At 42.7% G+C, this 27,190-nt stretch overlaps 1 protein-coding gene across 1 annotated transcript in view; it reads right to left on the bottom strand.

The window, feature by feature from the left end:
* Positions 1 to 17,364, bottom strand: part of LOC311516789 (macrophage mannose receptor 1-like) — a gene marked incomplete at its 3' end in the record, with an annotated part of 143,023 nt that extends 125,659 nt beyond the window's left edge. Inside the window, 9 exon segments of the mRNA XM_084621127.1 lie at positions 1,909 to 2,022; positions 6,673 to 6,830; positions 7,041 to 7,223; positions 8,045 to 8,188; positions 12,076 to 12,189; positions 12,512 to 12,676; positions 13,915 to 14,097; positions 15,903 to 16,304; positions 17,299 to 17,364. Of these exon segments, the coding sequence (XP_084477253.1) occupies positions 1,909 to 2,022; positions 6,673 to 6,830; positions 7,041 to 7,223; positions 8,045 to 8,188; positions 12,076 to 12,189; positions 12,512 to 12,676; positions 13,915 to 14,097; positions 15,903 to 16,304; positions 17,299 to 17,359 (1,524 nt within the window). The 5' untranslated portion in view covers positions 17,360 to 17,364.
* Positions 17,365 to 27,190: the final 9,826 nt, after the last annotated feature.

Raw genomic sequence — 27,190 nt, 5'->3', positions numbered from 1 at the left:
TGTGTGACTGTCGCACATTTTGCCTAGGGGTTGGCAGGAATACATGCCCACAACCTCTGCACAGTTCTCATACAAAGCCTGTTAAATATGACTTTTTGTTTGGGATCACCTCTGGAGCCCTTCTTAAAAATTGGTGTCACATTAGCTTTCCTCCAGTCATTTGGTACAGAAGCCGATTTAAATTATAGGTTACATACCACAGTTAGTAGTTCTGCAAGTTCCCTCAAAACTCTCGGGTGAATGCCATCTGTTCCTGGTCACTTATTACTGTTTAATTTATCAATTTGTTTCAAAACATCTGAGACACCCTAGCACCCCAATATTCACCACTGTCATGTAATTAGGATATGTTTTGCACAAAGTATGTCTTGTGAGGTATCATTCTAAGAGTCTTGATCTGCAAGACATTCATATCTTGTTGGATTGTGTGTGCTATTGTCGTATGTGCAATTATGAAATTTGGCTATGTCTGTGTTACAGAAACATGTTGTGAGGTTGAAAACACCCACAAGCAGCCTTTCAGGGGCAACAGTAAAAAGGCCAAACAATGTTAATGGCTCATTGAGGAAATGCACACAAGCACCAGGATTACCCTAGGAACTGTGTACAATAGAAACCTCTCATAGATAGCACTACATAATGGGAACTGTTTGACCCAGATCACAGAAAAAAAGCTTTTCAGCAAGTGGGAAGAAGATCAGAAAGGGGGAAAATGACATCCTGGGGGTACCTCACTCTCCCTACAACAACACACCTGGAAACACCTGACGAATAAAGACTGAACAGGGGGGAAGTGATGGTCCCAGGCTAAGGGACTGCTAACCTCTGTATGAAAACCTGGGAAAGCCAAGCTGCAAAGCCAAGGTAGATTGTGCCTTTGGAATCTGCCAGCCTGTTTATCACTCAGGGTGAGAATTTGCTAATTCATATCCTACCTATCTAGTGTGTTAAGTTCAGATTGCAGTTTTGTTTATTTACTAAGTAATCTGCTTTGATCTCTGTTATCACTTATAATCACTTAAAATTGATGTTTTGTAGTTAATAAACTTATTTTATGTTTTAATCCAAACCAGTGTGCATTTGACTAAGGTGTCTGGAGAAATTCTCTGCTTGGTTACCACAAGTGTGCATTGTTCTCTTCACATTGAGGGAGAGGAGGACCGGGTATTAAACCCATATACTGGTCAGATTTGACCAGGGCAGGATGGTTCTGCTCTGGCATCCCAGGCTGGGAAGTTGGTGATTAGAGAGCCTGCATGTAAATGCAGCTGGGTGTATCCCTACCCATATGAATGCTGGTGACAGTGCAAGCTGGGAGGGCTTTGCAACTTGTCACAGCAGCACAGTGTAGAGGGAGTCCAGGCCAGTGGGTCAGAGGGCTCAGTGGTACTCCAGTGCCAGGTGGCAGCCCGGGGAGGGGGAGACCATCACAACCTCCTTTAATGACACCTCATGGCCTTCAGAGCTGTGCAAGTCCCAGAAAGACATTGATGTTGGCTGCAGGCTGACTTCTAGGAAAATTATTGTTGCTGTGCATTTGGATGATGCAAAATCTTTCAGTGGAACAATAATTAAGTGATATATAGCAGATGACTCATGAATAACCAAAACTGCATAGGTCTGCTCAATTCAGAGAAGAGAGAATAAAGACAAAAGGAGGCACAAGTAACTGAAAAAGATATTCCGAGCAGGTTTTGCTTAAATGAGGGAGCAATTTTTTCCCAGTGGTCTGAAAATCATCAATGTGCATAAATTAACAATTTGCTAGGGTAAGAACAACAAGCTTTGTCAAAAGCAGTTATCGTAGATTGTCCCCTAAAAGGCAACATAATTTTAAAAGGAGTGAAGCCAATAAGTCAAATGATCTTCATGTCTTGCCATATATATATATATATATATTGTACTTACTTTCTGGCAGCCTGGGACAATGATCTCAACTTCCTCAGATTCTTCTGCCAAAGGTTTCATTTTACAGATGTAACCAAGTTTCTTTTCACAAACATCATCTGCCCAATAGCCATCCTGAACATGGCAAAGAAAAGAAAGGAATGTCAGTGAAGAAGAAGGATTAGGTTTTTAGAACATTCCTTATTCCTTTTTTCTAGGGTTTTCCTTAAAAAGATTCAGAGGAAATAAGAACCAGACTGAACATTCACCTGTCTCCAGGCAGAACCCAGACCACCTTTAAGCTTTGGTTTGGGTCATTTCAACTCCCATTCCACATGACTACAGTTCTCTTTTTCCTTACCATGACCCATCAATAAAGGTCCTCCCTTTAACTTTGAAATTCCATTGGAGACTCTGCTGCTCTGTCCAAAAGTTCATTAGCTTATTAGTGCTGGGTGCATATCCTCAGCGTGCACAGAGTTTAAATGGCATTTATGAAGGCTTCAGTGACTGCTGAGCAAGTCAACATTTTATTCTATTCTCATAATGCAGTATCTGAGCACGTTGCAGAAGTGCATTACATGACATGACTAGTCTCTGCCATGACATGTATGAGTCTTTCTCTCCTTTTATCTCCTTGAAGAAAAACTATGAAATATTTTCAAAAAATATTTCTTTAATTTCTGCTCTGCTCTGCATCTTTATTATCAAAGGTAAGTCAAAGAAGTGTGTCTTGCACGCAGAACAGAATGTGGTAAAATCTGAAGCAGTTCTTAGTTCCTGAGGGAGTTTTTTCTGGGGTGGCCTATGACTGAAAGGACACTATAATACACCATGCTAGCCCACAGCATGACACATTCCTGACAATAAGAACACTCATCCAAGAGAGAGATGGGAGCTTTTGCAAGGACAAGTTAGGATCTAGTAGAAGAGTATGGAGAAGAATGTCCCCAATGTACACACACATTATGTTTTTCTGGATTTATGGGACCTACTGGCCTGGGTCTTGTAGATTTTTTCTTAGCAAATATAATAAAGGTAAACTAGGCTTATGGGCTGCACCAACCAAGAAAAGGGGTGTGTGGCAGTTCGAAAACCTCACAATGGGTCAAACTGAGTTTTTGAGAAAAAAATCTTAGTTTTTTCTTTAAAAACTCCAAAGCAAAGATGGGGAAAATAAAGTAAAGTGAAAATATAAGAGATTTAATAGGAATGTAGTCATCCTCTCTCCACCGTACCCATGATGAGGGGCTGTAAACTGAGCACAAACCATGTGGTGCCTTTCCTGGTTAGGTTTCAGAGTAGCAGCCGTGTTAGTCTGTATTCGCAAAAAGAAAAGGAGTACTAGTGGCACCATAAATTGGTTAGTCTCTAAGGTGCCACAAGTACTCCTTTTCTTTTTCCTGGTTAGGAGGCTCCAGCTACATGGGCTTCCAAAGTTGTAATTTATTTTTCAGAAAAGCACAATAGATGTGCAAGATATTTTATACACAAGTAAGAAAGTCCCTGCACCAAGAGTCTTACCATCAAGAAGATCCCACATTTTGTGAGTGGATGCTCAGTGCTCTTTAATCGACTTCCCTAGAGCAGACAAAGCCTTAGCCTAAGGTTTAGCATGACCCATCATGTTAAACCTTACTTGTACCCGTGTATTGCCTCCACGCTCACAATGCAGACTTTCGGATCAGGGCCTAAGAGCTGGATTTTCACAAAACCTAAATCTCCAGACATGATTACTTCAGACATCGTTGGCTTCAGACTAGTACCCTTGCTCTTGGACAATGAGTCAAACCACAATAATCACTTAGGCTGGCTATGTGTAAGAACATAAAAATGGCCATACTGGGTCAGACCAAAGGTCCATCCACCCCAGTATCCTGTCTACCGACAGTGGCCAATGCCAGGTGCCCCAGAGGGAGTGAACCTAACAGGTCATGATCTAGTTATCTCCACCCTCTGACAAACAGAGGCTAGGGACACCATTCCTTACCCATCCTGGCTAATAGCCATTAAGGGACTTAACCTCCATGCATTTATCCAGTTCTCTTTTAAACCCTGTTATAGTCCTAGCCTTCACAACCTCCTCAGGCAAGGAGTTCCACAGGTTGACTGTGCGCTGTATGAAGAATAACTTCCTTTTATTTGTTTTAAACCTGCTGACCATTAATTTCATTTGGTGGCTCCTAGTTCTTCTATTATAGGAACAAGCAAATAACTTTTCCTTATTCACTTTCTCCACACCACTCATGATTTTATAGACCTCTATCATATTCCCCCTTAGTCTCCTCTTTTCTAAGCTGAAAAGTCCTAGCCTCTTTATCTCTCCTCATATGGGACCCGTTCCAACCCCCTAATCATTTTAGTGGCCCTTCTCTGAACCTTTACTAATGCCAATATATCTTTTTTGAGATGAGGGAACCACATCTGTACGCAGTATTCAAGATGTGGGCATACAATGGATTTAAATAAGGGTAATAAGATATTCTCCATCTTATTCTCTTATCGCTTTTTTAATGATTCCTAACATCCTGTTTGCTTTTTTGACTGCTGCTGCACACTGCGTGGATGTCTTCAGAGAACTAGCCACGATGACTCCAAGATCTTTCTCCTGATTAGCTGTAGCTAAATTAGCCCCCATCATATTGTATGTATAGTTGGGGTTATTTTTTCCAAAGTGCATTACACTTTACATTTATACACATTAAATTTCATTTGCCATTTTGTTGCCCAATCACTTAGTTTTGTAAGATCTTTTTGAAGTTCTTCACAGTCTGCTTTGGTCTTAACTATCTTGAGCAGTTTAGTATCGCCTGCAAACTTTGCCACCTCACTGTTTACCCCATCTCCAGATCATTTATGAATAAGTTGAACAGGATTGGTCCTCGGACTGACCCTTGGGGAACACCACTAGTTACCCCTCTCCATTCTGAAAATTTACCATTTATTCCTACCCTTTGTTCCCTGTCTTTTAACCAGTTCTCAGTCCATGAAAGGATCTTCCCTCTTATCCCATGACGACTTAATTTATGTAAGAGCCTTTGGTGAGGGACCTTGTCAAAGGCTTTCTGGAAATTTAAGTACACTATGTCCACGGGATCCCCCTTGTCCACATGTTTGTTGACCCCTTCAGAGAACTCTAATAGATTAGTAAGACATGATTTCCCTTTACAGAAACCATGTTGACTTTTGCACAACAATTTATGTTCTTCCATGTGTCTGACAATTTTATTCTTTACTATTGTTTCAACTCATTTGCTCGGTACTGACGTTAGACTTACCGGTCTGTAATTGCTGGGATCACCTCTAGCGCCCTTTTAAAATATTAGTGTTACATTAGCTATCTTCTAGTCATTGGGTACAGAAGATGATTTAAAGGACAGGTTACAAACCATTGTTAATAGTTCCGCAATTTCACATTTGAGTTCTTTCAGAACTCTTGGGTGAATGACATCTGGTCCCAGTGACTTGTTACTGTTAAGTTTATCAATTAATTCCAAAACCTCCTCTAGTCACACTTCAATCTGTGACAATTCCTCAGATTTGTCACCTACAAAAGACAGCTCAGGTTTGGGAATCTCGCTAACATCCTCAGCCGTGAAGACTGAAGCAAACAATTAATTTAGTTTCTCCGCGATGACTTTATCGTCTTTAAGTGCTCCTTTTGTATCTCGATCATCCAGGGGCCCCACTGGTTGTTTAGGAGGCTTCCTGCTTCTGATGTACTTAAAAAACATTTTGTTATTACCTTTTGAGTTTTTGGCTAGCTGTTCTTCAAACTCCTTTTTGGCTTTTCGTATTACATTTTTACATTTAATTTGGCAGTGTTTATGCTCCTTTCTATTTACCTCACTAGGATTTGATGTCCACTTTTGAAAAGATGCCTTTTTATCTCTCACTGCTTCTTTTACATGGTTGTTAAGCCATGGTGGCTCTTTTTTAGCTCTTTTACTGTGTTTTTTAATTTGGGGTATACATGCAAGTTTAGCCTCTATTATGGTGTCTTTGAAAAGTGTCCATGCAGCTTGCAGGGATTTCACTCTAGTCACTGTACTTTTTAGTTTCTGTTTAACTAACCTCCTCATTTGTGCATAGTTCCCCTTTCTGAAATTAAATGCCACAGTGTTGGGCTGCTGAGGTGTTCTTCCCACCACAGGAATGTTAAATGTTATTATATTATGGTCACTATTTCCAAGCGGTCCTGTTATAGTTACCTCTTGGACCAGATCCTGCGCTCCACTCAGGACTAAATCGAGAGTTGCCTCTCCCCTTGTGGGTTCCTGTACCAGCTGCTCCAAGAAGCAGTCATTTAAAGCATCAAGAAATTTTGTCTCTGCATTTCGTCCTGAGGTGACATGTACCCAGTCAATATGGGGATAATTGAAATCCCCCACTATTATTGAGTTCTTTATTTTGATAGCCTCTCTAATCTCCCTTAGCATTTCATCGTCACTATCACTGCAGCAGGCAGCACGTTTCCCAGCTGGGGCAGATAGACACACAGTAGCTTACTAAAAATGTCAGTGTAGATGGGGGTAGCATAGGCAGCAGCTCGGGCTAGCTACACAAGCACGTATCCAGGGGATCCAGGCAGGTTTGTACTCAGGCAGCTAGTCTGAGCTGCTGTCCAGGCTACCACCAGCTACACTGCTACGTTTTAGTCCCCTAGCTGGAGAAGAGCTTGCATGTGTCTGTGTACCCAAGCCGGGACGCACGCTACCTGCTGCAGTGTAGACGTACCCTTTGAAAGAAAACATGCCAACAGTAGATAAAATTGCATTATTTTACCTCTCCCTTCATAATGACACAATCTTCTTTCCTGTTGTTTGCATGGGATGGTTCTTCATGTAGCCACTTGGTGTATGTCACAGGAGTCCCATCACTCCATTCAAAATACATCTGAATCCTGAGGTCATTCAAACCAATCCACAATTCATCTGTAGGCTCTGAAAACATAAGAAGCAGTTATATATTTGCCCCCATCTTTGAATAGTGTTATTAAATTTCATGTCCATTCCTGACTGAGTAATGAAGGTGGATCTGCCTTCTTGGACTTTAAGACCTTACGTTAACATCATTGTCAGAACTGCAGAATTGATAATGGCTACATTATAAATATGTATGCAGGTAAAATACTGCCCTGTAGCAATACTCACTGTACCCAAGCTGAGACACTGTAAAGCTGTATTCTTCAATATTGTGGATACTCGCCAGATCTCCACCTTCTTTTCTACAGGAAGATAAAGCATCTTTCCATATTTTGGGTGCTCTGTAAATCATATAACAGTGGCCTGAATAGGGGATCCATCCACTGGGGCATTTAATAGGCTTAAAGTCACCTAAAGGAAAAAAAAAGTTTCAAACAATTATTCAGAAGAGCAATCGAAAGAGGTGGGAATGAAGGGTTCCAGCTAAATAGGCAGGCCATGACCCATCCTGCCAGAGTAGGACAGACTACATCTACACTGCAATGAAAGACCCACAGTACAGCCATGACAGGCCTGAGCCAGCTGAGTCTGCCTCACTGGGTCTGGGCTGCAGGGCTAAAAACTGCAGTGTAGAAGTTGTGTTTGGGTGGGAGCCCAAGCTCTGAAACCCTGTGAGGGGGGTGGGATGTCTCAGAACGTGGGCTCCAACCTGACCCCAACCATCAATGCTATTTTTAGTCCCGCAGCCCAAGCCCCACGAGCCCAGGTGAATTGACCTGGGTTTGAAGACTTGGTGCAGCAGGTTTTTTATAGCTGTGTAGATGTATCCAATGGGTCTCAGAGGCCAGGTGCAGGATCCATTCCAGATCACCCCTGATGCAGTACATTGTCCCTCTAATATATTCTGCAGCTTTCAACATACATGCAAGGGACTCAGGTCCTGATTAGTCCCCCCAGGGCAGGAGCCTTTGCTCTCTGAGGAGCTTGTGTTCCTGGAACTTTTTCAAAGTGGTCTTAGTGGAGCAACACTGAGACACCTTCAGAGAACTGACATCATGGAATTCTTCCACACCTGTTTACAACTGACCAACAGGCCTAACAATTTGGTTTTGACAATTGAGACAGAAGGTTATGTGCATTGTAGAAAGATGCATTACTTGTTTTCTTTCGCTCATTGCAGGACATTCTATAGAGTTTGAATAAATAGCTTTTATTTGTATTGACCAGCCTACCTGAGGGAATAATAAAGGAATCCAAAGAGGAATTTCCTTTTTTACAGATGTATCCAAGTTTCTGATCACACTGCTGGTTTTCCCATTTACCATTCCGAGACTGTAGCATTCCACAGATTTTTTCAGACTCGAGAGAGGGACTTCCTTTGAGAAACAGACAAAAAGCAGAGAATCTCTATATTAACACTGTACATCTTCATCTCACCAACTAAAGGAGTAATCTGTTGGGGGTCTTCGTGCACTTACAAATTCATTGCCATATTATTTGCTAATAATCATCACTTTAAGGACAGAAGACTAGATGACAATTATTTGGCTGACCAACAACATTGATGCTATAAAGTTATTGTCCATTAGTCCAAACAGTCCGACTATAACTGGATATTCTTATATAGTTCCACATTTAAGCCACTGGTGAGTGTGTGTCACAGTCCCCCTTTGAGCCCCATCTGCAGGGAATATGAGTCTGTTACAACCCTACGTAGCAAGCTTTAGTTCAAGCTGCAGCAACCCATACTTTTAGCTCTGGGGGTCCCTGATTCAATTCCAATGTGTCAATCATGATGTTCATCACACTTGCTCTCTCTGACCTTTAGAAATCCCAGGGAAACAGTGTCCAGGAGGAAACTCAGTATATTGTATTTATGAAGAAAGTTGGATTAATTTTTATAATATAAAAGATAGACCAAATATATATATTTTCACAAGTCAGAGGCAATATGCTGATTTGAAAATTTTGAGCATCTACAGTTTATGAACCTTATCCCACTTTGGCCATAAATGGGAGGAGACATGCCGAGGAAATATACTAGAGCCTAAGGCAAAAGATTAATATTTGAGAAATGGCTACCCTGATTTGGGGGATCTATTGATGTAGAAATTATGAATTCTCATTGATTTTATGAGCCCTGTGTATGTATAATGCTAACCTGCAATGTGTAGCAAACCAGCCAGGGGCTGACAAGGACCATGCCATATATCACACACCCTGTCTGGAAGAAGCTACAGAATAACAGAATACAGAATTAACTAACTAAGAAAGAAGACACTAACATTTTAGTGACTGTGTTCTGGCAGGCCAATGGGTATACTAACAGAGGTACCTGACCTGGAATAATCCAGTTATTCCAAGAGGTCAACAGGGAGTAGGGTTTAGAGCAGTTGTATTTCCCCAGAAGAGAACAAAGAGACTGAAGTCTTGGGACAGCCCTTTAAAAACAGCTAGGGACTCCTTAGAAAACAGTGACCCATATCCCAAAGAATGCTCAAGAGTGATGAGGAAACTGAGGGAGGAAATGGAATTTAGCTGTATCTTATTTTGCATGATTCTGTACTTCTTTTGAGCTGCCTAAAGTAACAGCTAATTATTTTGGAAAGCCTGGGTCAGTTTGCATCAAATATCATCCCTGAAGAAATAAATGGTAAGCCAGAGGGCCCACAAGGCTGGGGCTCTGGGAAGGGTGGGCTTAAACAGCTAGCAAGTCAGGGGCACAACAGCTAATGAGTTTTAGAGCCGAGGGCATTTGGACAATGAGATTTCAGCTTTCAGAAGGGGATGTTAAAAGATCATCTGCACCCTGAGAGTATGCTGAGAAACCGTGAGCTAGAGGCAGTGCCTGTACTCTACTCAGACACAGAAAAGCTTTAAAGCACATGGGCCCAGTGTATGGGACCCAAATACAGCATCCTGGTGAGTTTCGAAAGAGGGAGCTTGACCAGAGCTGTGACAGAAACTTCAACTCCTTCCTGATTACAGGCTGCTACAAGGATGTTGCTCTAGTTACTCCTGCAATTTTTGCACAAAGTATCTACTGCCCACTGGTGTTCTGGGCCCCAGTTACCCTCACCATGCCCACGTTTCCCCTCCTTTCCTACCACAGACTAGGGCTCCATGGAAGGTGGAGGTGGTACCTGCACCATGTGGACACTTGTAAAGAATACCGACTGTTCATAGGTATTTCTACTTCACCTTTCACCATGCACCTGCAGCCAGAACCAAGGCATACTGAAGTCACTGGAAAGACTCACGTTAACTTCGATGGGCTTTGGCTCACACCCCTGATTCAAAAGCTCTCAAATATCTCTCTGCATTGCATGGGCATCTGTCAGGGTTCCTTCCCCACTCTGAACTCTGGGGTACAGATGTGGGAACTGGCATGAAAGACCCCCTAAGTTTATTTTTACCAGCTTAGGTTAAAAACTTCCCAAGGCACAAATTCCACCTTGTCCTTGAACAGTATGTTGCCACCACCAAGTGATTTAGACAAAGAATCAGGGAAAGGACCACTTGGAGTTCCTGTTCCCTAAAATATGCACCCCTCCCCCCAAGTCTATTCACCCCCTTTCCTAGGGAGGCTTGAGAATAATATATCAACCAAATAGGTAAACCAGACCCTTGGGTTTTTAGGACACTGAAAACCCCAATCAGATTCTTAAAAGAAGAATTTTATTTAAAGAAAAGGTAAAAGAATCACCTCTGTAAAATCAGGATGGAAGATAACTTTACAGGATAACAAAAGATTCACAAACACAGAGGAACTCCATCTAGGCTTAGTTCAAAGTTACAAAAAAAAACCAAACCCCAGGAATAAACCTCCGTCTAACCAAGGGAAAATTCACAAGCTAAAACAAAAGATAATCTAACACGCCTTGCCTGGCTTTACTTACTATTTTTGTAATATTAGAGACTGGTTCAGGATTGGTTTATAGGAGAAGGAGTTTTCTGACCTGATGCTTCTCTGCTTTCCAAGAGAACACACCAAAACAAAGCCTTCTCTCTCCCCCCCCACCCTGATTTGAAAGTATCTTCTTTCCCCATTGATCCTTTTGGTCAGGTGCCAACCAGGTTATTTGAGCTTCTTAACCCCTTACAGATAAGGAGGAATTCTAGGCTACCCTTAGCTGTATGGTTATGACATGGGCTTTGGGTCACACCCCTGATTCAAAAGCTCTCAAATGTCCCTCTGCATTGCATGGGCATCAAACCCCTCTGATAGCCAAGGAATGCTACATTAATTCATGTTGGACTATACATCTGATATTGTTTCAAAATCAGTGCATACTGATAGGACTACTTAAATGTAAATTTAACATTTTTGTGCTGTCATACAGTATATCCTATGAGTTCTTATACATACTCCTAATCATACTATGAGTTATACATTCATGTGTTGCCAGACGAATGTATTTTAATTGTCATATGGACAATCACATAATAAAAATAGAGGTGTTTTCAACCATTTCATACAAAATTTCCTATAACAACTATTTTTTGAGGTGGGGGGAAAATGAGAGAAAAAGATCAGTGATGTTTCAAAACAGATGTGGCAACAGCATCGAGGGTATGATATTTGGTGGTTGTGTTTTACCTTGTCATTTAATTATGGACTTTACAAGAAATAAATGTTTGATTCGTTAGTAGTTTACATGCTTTATGAAAAATGATTATGATGTCACAGATACAGGATTCGCAAAAAGAAAAGGAGTACTTGTGGCACAAAGTACTCCTTTTCTTTTTGCGAATACAGACTAACACGGCTGCTACTCTGAAACCTGTCAGATACCGGATTATAAATCTAACTGGGGAAAAATATAGCAGACCTGTGAAGACCTTTGTTCAAATGTTATAAATAGTTTTTAAAAATGAGAAAAAAATTAAAATCTACAATGTATGGTATGTAATGTTTATAAACAGAAGGTATTTCAATGTTTTTAATGAGTTTTCCATCTGAATTGAATAGTATGTAAGAAAATCGCTACTGGAAAATCAGGTGTGTGAAGAAGATGCAAAGGTCTTTAGTCTTTAAATGCTTTCCGGGTTTGGGAATCTTCTCTTTCATTTTGGATTACAAAGTAAGGACAAATTACTCTCACAGCACTCTTGTGTTCTACCTTTTTTATAGTCCCATTGACATCAGTGGGAATTCTGTGAATGTGGAGACAGCAGAAAATAGGAGCTCAGACCCACCATGCATATATAAGAGCAAAATTTTGCCCATAAACTGACCATCATTAAACAGATGTGCACCTACCTGGAGCCCAGTTTAAATATCTGAATGGACTGCCACCAATCCATTGCCATCCACCATTGGAATTCAACCTGTTAAGTCCAATCCAGAGTTCAGAATTCACTCTGCCAGTTAGCCCTAAGTAACCAAAAGAAACAAAATGACAATTTGTTAAACGGAGTTGGTTTTGTAGTGACTGTACAAAGCTTTAATTAAAACTAATAGTTTGAAAACTACATGTCTTGGACAAAATCAGGTATGTAGAGTCATCTATCATACAAAGATGCTGCAACACCTTGTTATTGGTAAGGAGGAAATAAATTTTTGGAGCATATTAATGTACATTTTGTTGGATAAACTTTGTTCCCTCCCATCTTCCTAAAAATGCCCGAATCAGGTGTATGTCTGTGTGTATAGATGTAGAGAAAGTGCCAGAGATTGACTTGTTATTTAGCTTTACCTGTCAGATAAGTTTGCTCATGTAGCTCTGTAATACTTAATAATTCCGCCTTCTGTTGCTGGCAGCTTTTCCGTGCTTGGTGCCATGTTAGGGCCGAGTTGGAGTTTATCTGGTAGTGGGTGCCTGTTAAAGGGTTTGTAGTCCAAAAGTCTTTGTCAATGTTGTCTGTAAAGAGATGAATGGCACAGTATTCGTTAATTGAAAATATAATCAATCATACCTGCCAAGATTTGAAACCATACCCCCAGTATATTCTAATTAACATAAAGAAACAATTTGCATATATTTAGATTGCTTTGCACACAGTGATTGCCCCACTTACACACCCTCCATTCATTCAATACTTACTTTTTGACACCTACCCAAATATATATATAATCTGTCGTTCTGCACTTCCATTGCCTCACCCCATCGAACCTCTCTTAAGACCTGCCAAGTTTCCAACATTATGAATTGGGATTTCCCTGTAGACTAGGTTTTCAGACCCCTTTAACTGATCTGTGAGGAAATCTCCATCTGATTGGCTGCTTTTCCTCTGCATACTGGGGAAAGGTAGCTAATCAGAGATCAGATGGGTAGCCGTGTTAGCCTGTATCCACAAAAACAATGAGGAGTCCAGTGGCACCTTAAAGACTAACAGATTTATTCCATGCATCTGAAGAAGTGGAGTTTTTTACCCACAAAAGCTTATGCCCAAATAAATCGGTTAGTCTTTAAGGTGCCACTGGACTCCTCGCTGTTTTAATCAGAGATGTTACACAGTCAGAGGGAAAGTTTCATTTCTCAGCTTGTGCAGCAGTAAGAACTCCCACCCCTGCCTCACAGATGTGAATAGCTGCTCGCAACCAGTTGAGAACCTGCTCCCCACCCCTTAGGCCAGGAAAGGGGATAAAGATGCTAATGCTGCCTCATGTCCCACTGGAAAATTCTATTCCTGGCTAGAAACGTCCAAGTTGAGGGTAAGGCCCCTGGAATTACCAACCTTCTGAAGGTAGACGGCTGCTGTCACTATGTGCCCTTGCTCCTACATTTGTTGCCCCACCCATTATCTCATCTATCCCTGACCCTGTTTGCTGCCCCATCCCCCAATGTGCTATCCCGATTCCCCATGTTTCCTCCTTGCCTAGTATGCTGATCTCCACCTCACCTCCACAGCTAACCCCAGGCCCTGGTTTCCCCCATAACACATGTGTCTTCTAGTTCCTCCCACTGGCTTCTGGGAATGCCTGGCTGCTCTTCCCTCCTCCATCACCAATCTTTGGGAGTCCATCAAAAGGGGCCACTGCCTCCCCAATACCACCCAATAAGCCTCCTGGGCAGGGACTGCAAGTGATAGGGGGTTAAGTATGTGCTTAAACTGCTTTCCTAAATCAGGGCCCTTCTTTTAAATGTGAAGAATTTACCTTTCAATGGACAATATCCAAACAGAGAGTCTTCATCAAAGTCTGTAGATGTTGCACACCAGGGGAAGCCCTGTTCGTTATCAGCCTTTCTATCGTTTGTACATTCAGTGTACCAAGTACTATTGAACTTGAAAGGGAATACACAGGGTGCCCCAAAGGCATTTCCTAGTAGTGTAAACATATCTAAGGAAATAAATGGATAGAGATAGCAATAATTGTGAACCAGTGTCCACCAAAATGTTTGATCATAAACCACATGCCATGCAAATAACTTAGTTAAGCAGGAGTTGATGCTGAGAGTACTTATAATTAATTTTCATAGTAAAAATCCTTACATTAAAACCATTGTCATAATCAAAGCTGAGGGAGCCAGGAAATTCTCAGTTAAGGTTACATTTTAAAGAGTTATTTAGCAAGTAGAGATGTGCAAAGTTAAGCTCATCCAAACAACTTTAGCCTGGCCTTCATACTCATTTCAACCTACCATATTTCTTTGTAACTCTGTCTGGGCCATATTTTCAAAAATGTTCAGACCCGTTATATATTTAATACCTGCTTTGAATTATGTGAGGATTTTTTTTCTTTCAGTCAAGGAATATTTGATAGAACCCTAGAAATCTGTAGCTAAATCTTACATTTGGAATAGTTACTTCACTGACTGCTTCCCTTTTGCTCTAAGCATCATAATTTGTGGCTGGCTTCTACCAGCAGCAAATTATGACAACTCCTCTCACAGCTCAGCAGCAATGGCTGTGGTCAGTTGTGGGGCGAAGCCAAAGCCCTGTCCATTCCTACTTACGCACCCTTCTCCTTGCCCTCTTGCTGTGGGAGGGGAATAAACAGGCAGGCAGTCCCCTTTCATTTCTTTGTGACTGGAGCCAAGAGTTGGGTCGCCCAAAGAGAGACCTGATGGGGATGGTTTTTATTCCCCCTTACTCCTCTAGTTACAATCTAGCTGTTCAATACAGAAAATTCTTGTAATTATTTCCACTTCTTATGCTGTTGCTAAAGGGGAAGAGTTTCCAAAGTTCCGAGGTTAGTTTAAATGCAACCTCAATTCCAAATCACCTGACTTCTAATGTTTGCTTGTTGGTAGTTAAACGTTATTGAAATGATCTTTACTGTTAAATTAATGACATGAACTCTGAACTTTAACTCCAGGCCTCTGAAAGCATAGGAGCCGAAAGAACAGCTGGAGCAGCCAAGAACAGGCTCAGGCATGCTCTCACTGTTTATAGCAGACTGTCACACCAACAGTAGTAGGTGAAAATTGCCCCTCCAAAGCTAAGACTTCTGGGATAAGCAGAAAAAAAAACACTTATTTTTTACCGAATCCATTTTAAAATATGTTTCTTTGTACACTAAACTTCAGGTCCTTAGGATTTAAGTGGTTTTCTTTTAATTATTATTTTGACAAACATTATTTCACTTCACCTTTAAATGTATTTTCCCCTTATAAACGCAAACATAGTGAGTGAATAGGGATCATAAAGTGAAACTCCTTTTCGTATGCTGCTGGCCCACCATGTATGCAGTTGAACTCAGGAAGAGCTGGGTCTCACATCCAGTTACTCTAATGTAGTGTTCCATGGGCAACGACTGAATAGATTAAGTTATATCAACCCTAGGACATTAAATACAATGTAATTCCACATTTCTTCCACAAAGGGCCAAGCTGATACCAATATATACACAGATCTTTTATTTTCATCATTGTACAAATAGAATAATCATTCCCTATATACGGATTGACACAATGTAGCAGTCTAACATTAATGTAGTTCAATTGGCACTTGGAATTGCCCTTGCCAAGGTCAGTTCTTGAAAGGTCCAATTTTGTTCTCTACCTGGAGTCAGCTCTGCTATTGAGCCAATCGTAGTTCTGTGCATGGAATGATGGTAAGGTGAGGTGCATTGAAAGCAAAATACTCTGATAGCTACACAGGTAAATTCATTCAGAATAAAGAGATTAATTTTCAAAACTTTACCTTCATAGCCCTGAGAACACAAACTTTCTGTAGTTCCATAGATCTTCCATCTATTCCACAAGCCTGATCCTTTGGACAGCATGGCTTTCCTTTCCTCTCCATGGGCAGAGCTGAAAAATACATCTTCCCCTTGGATTGCGAGAAGGGTTTCATTTCTGCATTCCCACTGCTGGAGTTCACTTGTCTTGTTACAAGGATACAGAGTGATTGCAGCCTGGTCTTTCATTGAAGGCACTCCCAAGCATAACTTGAATGCCATACTCAGAATCTGGTGGCCAGAGACCCACTTGAATTTTTGTGACTCATCGTCCTGGTTGCAAGTGGCAATTATGATTGAGTTAGAGTTTTGAGCTTTTACACAGAGCTTATGGTCTTCATTGTGTATTAAAAATATTCCACTACCTGTAAAACAAAATGAGAAAAAATATATGGCGAAGGCTGTAATAGGAGGTAAGCTGGTCACTTATTGGACATTTGAGCCTCCTGCAGTGAAAGATGCTGTTGTGATGGTGGCAAAGCTGGTGCCAGGTAATGCCAAGGTCCCCATGCCTCACTTGGATACTGACAGATATGTAGCTGGAATTAGGCTGGCTCCCTTGTGTGTATTATTAAAATAAATGTAGTAGTATAAAAATATGCTGAGTGTTTAGATTTTATTCAGTGCTTGTAAGTTGCTGCATGCATTGATCTCACTTAGTACATCAGTATCCCATATTGTGAGGTCATACTTGTGCATTTGCATTGCAAGCCTCTATAGTTGTGTCAGCCACCAGACAGGAGAGAGACACATTAATTAGTGTAAAAAGAAAAGGAGTACTTGTGGCACCTTAGAGACTAACAAATTTATTTGAGCATAAGTTTTCGTGAGCTACAGCTCACTTCATCGAATGCATGTCACCACAATTATCACCACAAAATCATGAAGTATCCCACCTGAGAGACTCAAGGGAGTCTTCGGGCCGACAAGCAATAGCAAAACATCACCTTCTGGGAACCTCTCTCAAAGAAAGGACTGATGTCATTCAGAAACGACTTAGTCCACCCCACTAGCGGTTGTAGGCATAGCAACAGCTCCTCATGGTCAATGGTATCAAAGGCACCTGATTTATCTTAAAGAATTAGCATTGACGCATTACCCCCCAGCCTTTGACCAAATTTACCCGCACAGTTTCTGACCCATATCTTGGTCTAAAACCTGATTATATGCCATAAAGGAAATCTGAGGACTCCAGATGCCACCAAAACTGAGTGAAGCTGTTTTAAATTAGGGCTAATAAATAGAGCATAACTAAATAAATAATCTCACTCTGCCCCAAAGAGAAAATAACTAAGGAAAGGATGAAAAGAGAAGCAATTTTTTATCCTCACTTCAAAAAAAGGCAGGACAGGAACTTACCTGGCAATTGAATTGATGTTGTGACGAGGGAAAGAAAAATCAGGAGCAGGTAGACAGACATCGCAAATGTTTCATTCCCTTCTTCCCTTCACCAAAAACAACAATGAGCTCTAATCAGTGCCTCATAAGAAAATCCTTCCCTAATGAGACAGATTAGCAGGTACTCCTTAGTTTGGAAGAGTTGGTGAAAAAAGGGAAGTTCTCAGCTTTAAATAGGGAACTATCCTGTCCCATGTGACATTTCTGAAATACATTTATTGTAAGAACTTTGCATCCGTAAGCTAATTTCTCTAGGGTTGAAAGAGTGTGTTCTTCTACAGAAATGTCAATCACACACTTCATGTTTGCAGTTCATTGTGGATCTCTGGGAACATGGTTGTCACACAAGGCTAGTTTTCTGGGTTACTAAGCCAATCAGCATTCTAGTGAGAATACAGTAAAAAAGACCAGGAGAGGGAGAAAGAGGAAGCAGAGATGAGTCTGTAAATGTGCATCATTAACTTAAGAGAAAAAGCATTAGTCCAACATTACACTTTTTAGAGAATATGAAATTCAAAGTTGATGTGACCTTGGAGTGAGCAGGGACTGAGGATTCCCAACCCTGCAGATTCATAGAAAAGAGGAAATCTACAGAAGCAAGAGCTGTCTTCATTGACAACTGGCCCTTCCGTGGCTCCATTGCCCATGCTCTCACAGGAGCCAGGAAGCTGATGACTACCTTAGTAGCAGCCATGGAGGGAACCCACAGAGACAATACCAGATCTCCAGCTAGAAATTTGGTGGGGTTTCAAGTGATAGTGCTAATAGCCCTCCTGGACAGGACAGGAATGGACAGGAATGATGTCCCTAGCCTGTTTCCCAGAGCCTGGAAATAGGTATAGGTGACAGGGGATGGATCACTTGATGATTACCAGTTCTGTTCATTCCCTCTGGGGCACCTGGCATTGGCCACTGTCGGAAGACAGGATACTGGGCTAGAAGGACCTTTGGTCTGACCCAGTATGGCTGTTCTTATGCTGTAGAGGGCAGCTAGATCACTGCCTCATAGAAAAACCGTAGAGCTCCAACAAAGTGGCATTGCCTGAAATATCTTCAGGAGTTGGGGGGATTTAATGTTATGAAAAGATGGTAGGCCCTATATAGGTCAGGATAAAGGTAGTTTTACATTATTGGGCTGCTGGAAGCAGGTGCTTGCAATTCAGACTCTTCAGGTGAGAGACTACAGAGTTCTAAAAGCTGTACATGCCCTTCCTTTGAGCTTTATCTTTGAACAGTGACCGAGGGACATGACCTGTCCTTGTCTAGCTGAGTTTTTCAGCTAAATACATTTTGATTAGGAATTTTCACTCTAAGGTAAAGTTATGAAGAAAGAAAGAAAGAAAGTTTATTTTCCTATTTTTGAAAATTAGAGGCAATTCCCAAACAAAAATTTCCATTAGGAGAGTTAAAGCAATGCCATATGCACCAACCTCAGTTTTTAGAAGAGTGGCTCACTTTTCTAAACACTTGCTCCCTTTAAAATATATAATAATATATAATATATATAATAAGTACAAGCTACAAGCTATTACTGAGGATGCCTGACACTTTCTATTATAAGACCCTATTTTCACTTGCTTATAACTTTGCCATACTCTAACCATTTGGTTTGAAAAGTTCTGTGCTGGGTGTCTGTTATTTGCTTCTTTATTTGAAAGTTTCCAACAAAAGGGTTCAGCCATTTCTTAGAACAAGGTTAGGTAAATATATTGTTTAGTCATATTAAAAAAATTCTTTGAAAAGCTCAAGTGCTTCCAGGCTTTGGAGAAGGAACTTGAAAGTGATAAGTCTTTGAAAAATCTCAGTTCACACATGCTCAGTAGAGACTTGGAAGAATTTAACTGCAAAGGTTCAAGAAGATTCTGCCTACAGTAAACATGCTCTATCCTGAGACTACAGGTACCAAGCAGGACTTTCCCTGAAATTGCTGTTCCTGGCTGCTGCACGCATAGGCGCCGATGTCTGCTCGCGCTGGTGGGTGCTTGACTCCACTCCGTCCCTGGCCCCTCTCTCATTCCAACCCTTTCCCGAAAGTCCCCACCCCAACTCCATCCCCTCCCTACCCCATTCCAACTCCTTCCCCAAATCCCCACCCTGGCCCCGTCTCTTCCCCACCTCCCCCCAAGCGTGCCACGTTCCTGCTCCTCCCCCCTCCCTCCCGGAGCTTGCTACGCTGCCAAACAGCTGTTTGGTGGTGGCAAGCGCTGGGAGGTAGGCAGAGGAGCGGGGACGTGGCACACTCAGGGGAGGAGGCGGAGGTGGAGTGGAGGTGAGAAGGGGCAGAGAGGGGAGCTTGGCTGCCGGTGGGTGCAGAGCACCCACTAATTTTTCCCAGCGGATGCTCCAGCCCCAGAGCACCCACAGAGTTGGCACCTATGGTTGCAGTGGTGGTACTGGGCACCAGAACTGAGAACAGGGAGCCTTTCAGTCCTGTGCTGTCAGTGTTCTCTCTCCTGTCCCAGGAAGCCGGGAGGAGCAAGCCACCTGACAAATGCAGAGGAGAGAAGAGCCAGATCAGGGAGGGGCAGTGCATTTCTGGTACTTCAAGAACTCTCATTCATAAGCAATAGTGCTGGTCGTAAAGAAATGCCCCTTCCAGCAGTGCTGGAATGGTGTTCTGGAACATTCTGGCATGACTCACACCCTGAGGAGGGACCAGGGAATAGAATGGGACAAGGAGCTGAGGCGGGGGGGTTGATAGATGGGGCAGGAGGCTGGCAGGTGTGGAGGAAGAGAAGCTTGGACTGGAAGCTGGAGGTGAATGGGAATATGGATGGGCTGGACAAGGTGACTGGGACTGAGAGGAGGGGAGCCTGGGACTGGCTGGGCGGGGAAATGGGGGTGGGCAGGGAACAGGAGACTGGGAGTCAGTGGATGGAAGAGACTATGAGTGGCTGGAAAAAGTAGTATGTATACATGTAATTAAAGATTGTATCATAATGTATATGCCCAAGGCACTCAAAATAAGGACGAACAAGCAATCTTTGTTCTGGCCTTGCGTAACTTTGAAATGCTCAGCTTTGCAATTGTAATGTTCCTTTAGCATGACTTTTGTGTGTAATATATATGATATTGTAATTTGGGTTATTTTGGAGGCCCCTGATTAAGGCCCTCTTTTTCTAGTACAATCACTATCTCCTTAGTCAGGCGTTTTTCTGTTTCTTCTACAAGGGTCAGAGCCAGCAGAAGTTGCACCAGAGGCAACTGGATGATGACAGTGGGAGGAAATTGGAGAGTTGTAGGAAAGTAGAACCTTTGCCATCACTACCATTCTCATGCCTGGTGCACAGGACGTCAAGTGTCCCAGACAGCCCCAACAGAACAGAAGCCAAGAGAGGGGGTTTATAGTAACAGAATGCACATTAATACAGTGGGGGATGAGAAAGTGAACCTGTTCTGAAGATTGATTAGTTTTTGGAGAAGTAGTTGCTAATATTAAAAGGCACCAAGGATCTGTAGAGAGATGCTAATAACAAATAAATAGAAATATTAGGGGGTCTTTCACCTCAGGGCCTATACTTGATTTTGCCACCACAGGGTTGCCAGGTGTCTAGTTTTTGACTGGAATGCCTGGTCGAAAAGGAACCCTGGCGGTTCCAGTCAGCACTGCTGACTGGGTCATTAAGTTATGCTGATAGTTATGCTAGTCGGCAGCACAGGCAGGCTCCCTACCCAGCTATGAGTGACTTCCGGGAAGCTGCCAGCATCTCCCTCTGGCTCCTAGTTGGAAGGACAGCCACAGGAGCTCTGCGCACTGTCCCCACCCCCAGTGCCAACTCAGCTGCTCCCATAGGCCAGGAACCACAGCCAATGGGAGCTGAGGGGGTGGTGACTGCAGGTGCGGGCAGCAAGGAGAGCCACATGGTCACGCCTCTGCTTAGGAGGCGGAGGGAGATGCCAGCAGCTTCCTGGGAGCCACCTGAGGTAAGCGCTGCCAGGAGCCCGCACCCCCCACCTCCTTCTGCACCCCAACCCCCTGCCCCAGCCCAGATTCCCCTCCTGCACCCCAAACCCAAGCCTCACCCCAGAACCCACAGCCCCAGCTGGAGCCCTCACCCCCCCCACACACACACACTCCAACCCCCTGCCTCAGCCCAGAGCCTTCTCCTGCACCCCAAGCCCCTCATCTCCAGCCCCATCCCAGAGCCCATACCTGGAGCCCTCCCCCACCCCCCTGACATCCCAACCTCCTGCCCCAGCCCGCTGAAAATGAGTGAGTGAGCGAGGGTGGGGGAGAGCAAGCGACAGAGGGAGGGGGATGGAGTGAGCAGGAGGCGTGGCCTCGGAAAAGCGGTGGGGTGGGGGGGGCAAGGGAGTTTGGTTTTCTGCAAATAGAAAGTTGGCAACCCTAAGCACAAACCCCAGCAGCACAAGTCTCCAGCAGCAGCACTTCAGGGAGGTAGCAGTGGCAGAGCCTAAATCTACCTTCCATTGAGTGAAGTGGGGCCCTAAAGCCTGGACCTGGGAAGAAGGTTACTGGGCATAGCAATGATTCAGCATGTTCTATCAGCAGCATCTGCCTAGGGGACAGGAAATCTTTACTTTCACAGTACTCAGATGCACCACCTTCCCTTAAAATCTGGACACATTTGTAGAAAATGAGGAAATGAAGATTAAATACATATTAGCAAGAAATGTGGCAACACATTAAACATAGATACAGCTGTGTATCATCACTTGACTGATGTTTTGTGGCCTAGAGGAAATTATCTCAGTCAGTGATCTCAGACCAGGTTCTAGTAGACAGTTTTCCACATAAAGTCCTTGTGGCACAACTGCTCCTTGCCCTAGTTAAAAGTGGATTAAAGAACTCCTCTGGGCTCAATTAACCCCAATCTGCCGTACCTGCACCACTTCCCACAGCTCACATTGGCCGGGAACGGTGAACCGCGGCCACTGGGAGGTGTGGGCAACCATGCAAATGTAAACAAACTTTCTAACGGCCCACCAGCAGATTACCCTGATGGGCTGCGTGCGGCCCACAGGCTGCCCATCACTGGCCTAGGATATATTTCTCTAGTTTGTTTACGAAGTGGTCATGTAAGACAGTATCAAAAGACTTAAAGCCGAGATATACCCCATCTACTGCTTCCCCCTAACTACAAGGCATGTTACCTTATCAAAGAAGAATATTAGGTTGGTTTGACATGATTTCATTTTGACAAATCCATGTTGACTGTTACTTATCACCTTATTTTCTTCTAGGTGCTTACAAATTGATTGTTTAATTATTTGCTCCATTATCTTTTCAGGTACCAAAATTAAGCTGACTGGTCTATAATTTCCTGGGTTGTCTTTACTCCATCTGAGACAGTTCCTCAGATTTGTCACCTAAAAAGAATGGCTTAAATCGGGGAATCTTCCTCACATCTTCACTGGTGAAGACCCATGCAAAGAATTCATTTAGTTTCTCTGCAATGGCCTTATCATCCTTGAGTACACCTTTAGCATCTCAATCATCCAGTGACCCCACTGGATGTTTAGCAGGCTTCCTGCTTCTGATTTACTTAAAACAATTTTTTGCTATTCGTTTTTGAGTCTTTGATTAGCTGTTCTTCAAATTCTTTTTTGGCCTAATTACATTTTTAAACTTTGCCAGAGTTTATGTTCCTGTCTATTTTCCTCAAAAGGGTTTGACTTCCACTTTTAAAAGAATGCCTTCTTGCCTCTCACTGCTTCTTTTACTTTGCAGTTTAGCCATGGCGACATTTTTTTTGTTCCTTTTACAATGTTTTTTAATTTTGGGTATACATTTAAATTGAGCCTCTATTTTGTTATCTTTAAAAAGCTTCCATGCAACTTCAAGGGATTTCACTTTTTACACTGTATCTTTTAATATATATAAGCACTTAGCTAAAAAGTGACAATATTTTATCTCCCATTACATGATGTAATTGAATAGGACTCTTTTTCATTTAACTGTTTCTCATCAGATCCTACACATATTTTCAGGTTTCCAGCCTCTCCTCCTTAGTAGGACATAGAGAATCTCCATTAATAGATTTTCCCTTAAGGGATATCTCTGTCCAAACTATGTGCTCCTCTGCACCTGTTGGCTTTCCCCTGTCCCTAGGTTAAAAACTGCTCTATGACCTTTTACATTTTAAGTGTCAGCAATCTGGTTCCATTTTGGTTTAGGTGGAGCCCATCCTTCCTGTATAGGCTCCCCCTTTCCCAAAAGTTTACCCAGTTCCTAATACAGTAAGTCTAAACCCCTCCTCCATACACCATCATCTCAACCATGCACTGAGCACCTGCAGTTCTGCCTGTCGACTGGCCCTGCGTGTAAAACTGGAAGTATTTCAGAGAATGCTACCATGATGTCCTGGACTTTAATCTCTTATATAGCAGCCTAAATTTGGCCTCCAGGACCTCTCTCCTATCCTTCCCTTTGCCATCAGTGGCTACATGTACCACGACTACCGGCTCTTCCCCAGCATTACACATAAGTCTGTCCAGATGTTTTGAGAGATCTGCAACCTTCGCATCAGGCAGGCAAGTCACCATGCGCTTCTCCCGGTCATCGCAAACCCAGCTATGTTTCTAATGATAAAATCCCCCATTACTATTATCTGTCTCTTCCTAATAACTGGAGTTCCCTCCCACAGGGAGGTATCCTCAGTGAGAGAGGATACCATGGCATCGTCTGGAAGGAGGGTCCCAACTATGTGATTGTTTCCCTCTGCTCCACTTGGATGTTCTCCTTCCCTGAGACTTTCATACACCTCAACAGCACAGAGGCTGTCAGACCAGGGGTGGGACCATTCTACAGTGTCCTTGAACATCTTATCTAGGGACCTCTCTGTCTCCCTTAGCTCCTCCAGTTCAGCCAGTCATCTCCAAAGCCCATACACAGTCTCTGAGGGCCAGGAGCTCCTTGCACCAAATGCACACAAATCCATAAGGCAGGTAATCATACATGCTGCATTCAGTGCAATAAACTGGATAGCCCCCACTCTGTTGCTAGACTTCTGCCTACATCTGCATTATCTTTTTACTCCTGCAGCTCTTTCTTTATTGTTGTTTGTTTTTATTAGGGGGTGTTTATTGCCTTAAATTTAAAGAATATTAATGAAGTGTATTTAGGCCCCCTCCTCACTCCCCTTCTAAACTCGCTGTTAGCTGCTCCTGTTTGCTAGCTCCTCTGCTCACTTAGGAGTGGGCTTTTTAAACTCCTGTTCTCCCTGGGTAGCCCCACCCCTTGGTTGATGGATTCTAAAGGGCTTGGGGATCAAAGCCTCATTAAGAAGCTCTCACCCTTGCCTAGCAGGCCACTAGGCTCAGCACATAGTCCTCCAAACAAACAGATCACACTATGTACTTCAGTCAAGCACCAAGCATACAACCAACACAAACACGCACACTACAGACAACAAACTCACCCCAAGAGTCACGTAGCCACTTGTCCTTCACCTGGAGAAATCCCTCGCAAAACTCCCCTGTTAGCTGTTCCTGTTTGCTAGCTCCTCTGGTCGCTTAGAAGCAGGCTTTTTAAACCCGTGTTCTCCTTGAGTAGCCCCACTATATACATCCTATATAACCTTCTAATGAATGTGTGTGCAAAGAGCCTGAGGCCATAACCAAGAGTCAGAAGCCAGACCAGGGTCATGCTGAATTTGCTGACGTGGTACAGCACTTTGCCTTCCTCTCAATGTCTTCATGGATCCCTGGCCACCAGATGTGTCTCCGGGCTAGGGCCTTCATCTGTACAATGATCTTCATGAAGAGTTTCCAGAGCAAGAGACTGAAATGATTTTGGAATGATCATCCACATTTCCCATATGATACAACCTTAATTCACAGATAACCCATGTGACTATGTTTGTGGCACACATGCTTACATGGGAATGGATATGAGCAAGCACTCAAAGAAGAATTCACATTTGTCTTGACATACTCCCAGCCCATGGTCTTCAAAACTTTGCAAGACAGCATTCAAATTTTGAAGATGATCCTCTTGATGCTTTCCTGTAACAAGGATGTCATCCAAATGAATGGTGTTCATTCCATTCAGGATCTCATCCATGGCTCTCTGCCACAGGGCAGGTGCTCAGAGTGATACCAAAAGGCAACATGTTGTAGCAAAATAAGCCTTTTTTGTGTGTTAATTGTGAGATACGTACAAGAGGCCAGGTCAATCTTCATTTGTAGGCATGCACTGAGCACATCCAATTTAAAGAAACACTATCTTCCACTAAGAGTTGTTCGTAGTGTTGTTGTAGCCACGTTGGTCCCAGGATATTAAAGAGAAAAGGTGAGTGAGGTAATATCTTTTATTGGCCTGTCTGTTGGTGCAATAAAATACATTATCTTACTCACCTTGACTCTCCATTAAGACTAGCAAACAAATCTTCAACATGAGATGGTGGATACTGGTCTGCACATAAAACTGGAGTCAGCATCACTTAGAAATCTCCACAAATTTGGACAGAGCTATCCTTCTTGATCACTAGCACGATGGGTGTAGCCCATTCACTGTGGAAATCAGTGACAAGACTCCAATTTTCACAAATTGTCCAAATCAGCTTCCACCTGAGGCTTCAGAGGATAAGGCACAACTTGCAAACTTTTGGCTGGCTGTCAGACTTAACAGTGATCTTCACTGACATGTTGCTTATCTGTCCAAGCTCTTTTTCAAAAACTTTGGAGAGTATGTCCAGTATTTCTTAAAGGTTTTGAAGTGTTTTAGTGATCACCTCAGTCCAAATGCTTCGCAAGCCAAGTTCTGCCAAATAATGGTGGATACTTTCCTTCAATCACATGTAGGGGTAAAATGACTGATTGTCCATTAAGAGGAACTTTCCTGCAGTATAGGTCTTCATAACTGTGGAATTTTCTTCCAGGGGAACTTATGACAAAGTCTGGTGATAGGAGATGCAGAAATCAGTGGGGCAGCTGCTCCAACATCAGTCTCCATTCTTGTAGGAACTCCCTCGATCAAGGCTGTGAGCCAGATGCCATGTATGATTCCAGCTTCTAACATATGCAGTTCTAGGTCTTTATCAGTGTCACTAGAACTCATCTCCCTCTGCATTATAGATTCCCAACTTCCATCCTTTCTTAGGTTCAGTCTTCATAGGCATCTTCTTGGATTTATGGTTACCCTGTGTTACTGGTTGCTGAGCTGTGTCAAGGTTCCTTCCCCACTTTGAACTCTAGGGTACAGATGTGGGGACCTGCATGAAAGACCCCCATCTTATTCTTACCAGCTTAGGTTAAAAACTTCTCCAAGGTACAAACTTTGCCTTGTCCTTGAACAGCATGCTGCCACCACCAAGCGTTTTGAACGAAGAATGGGGAAAGAGACCATTTGGAGACGTCTTTCCCCAAAATATCCCCCCCCCAAGCCTTACACCCCTTTCCTGGGGAAGGCTTGATAATAATCCTCACCAATTGGTACAGGTGAACACAGACCCAAACCCTTGGATCTTAAGAACAAGGAAAAAATCAATCAGGTTCTTAAAAGAAGAATTTTAATTAAAGAAAAGGTAAAAGAATCACCTCTGTAAAATCAGGATGGTAAATACCTTACAGGGTAATCAGATTCAAAACACAGAGAATCCCTCTAGGCAAAACCTTAAGTTACAAAAAGACACAAAAACAGGAATATACATTCCCTCCAGCACAGCTTATTTTACAAACCATTAAACAAAAGAAACTCTAATGCATTTTCTAGCTAGATTACTTACTAACTTTACAGGAGTTGTAAGGCTTGCATTCCTGATCTGTTCCCGGCAAATGCATCACACAGACAGACCAAACCCTTTGTTCCCCCCCCCCCCAGATTTCAAAGAATCTTGTCCCCTCATTGGCCATTTTGGGTCAGGTGCTAGTGGGGTTACCTTAGCTTCTT

The sequence above is a fragment of the Lepidochelys olivacea genome (assembly GCF_965140295.1).
Source record: "Lepidochelys olivacea isolate rLepOli2 genome assembly, chromosome: 2".
NCBI classification, from domain to species: domain Eukaryota; kingdom Metazoa; phylum Chordata; order Testudines; family Cheloniidae; genus Lepidochelys; species Lepidochelys olivacea.
The sequence above is the reverse complement of the archived record's forward strand: the minus strand, read 5'-3'. Positions and strand labels throughout refer to the sequence as shown.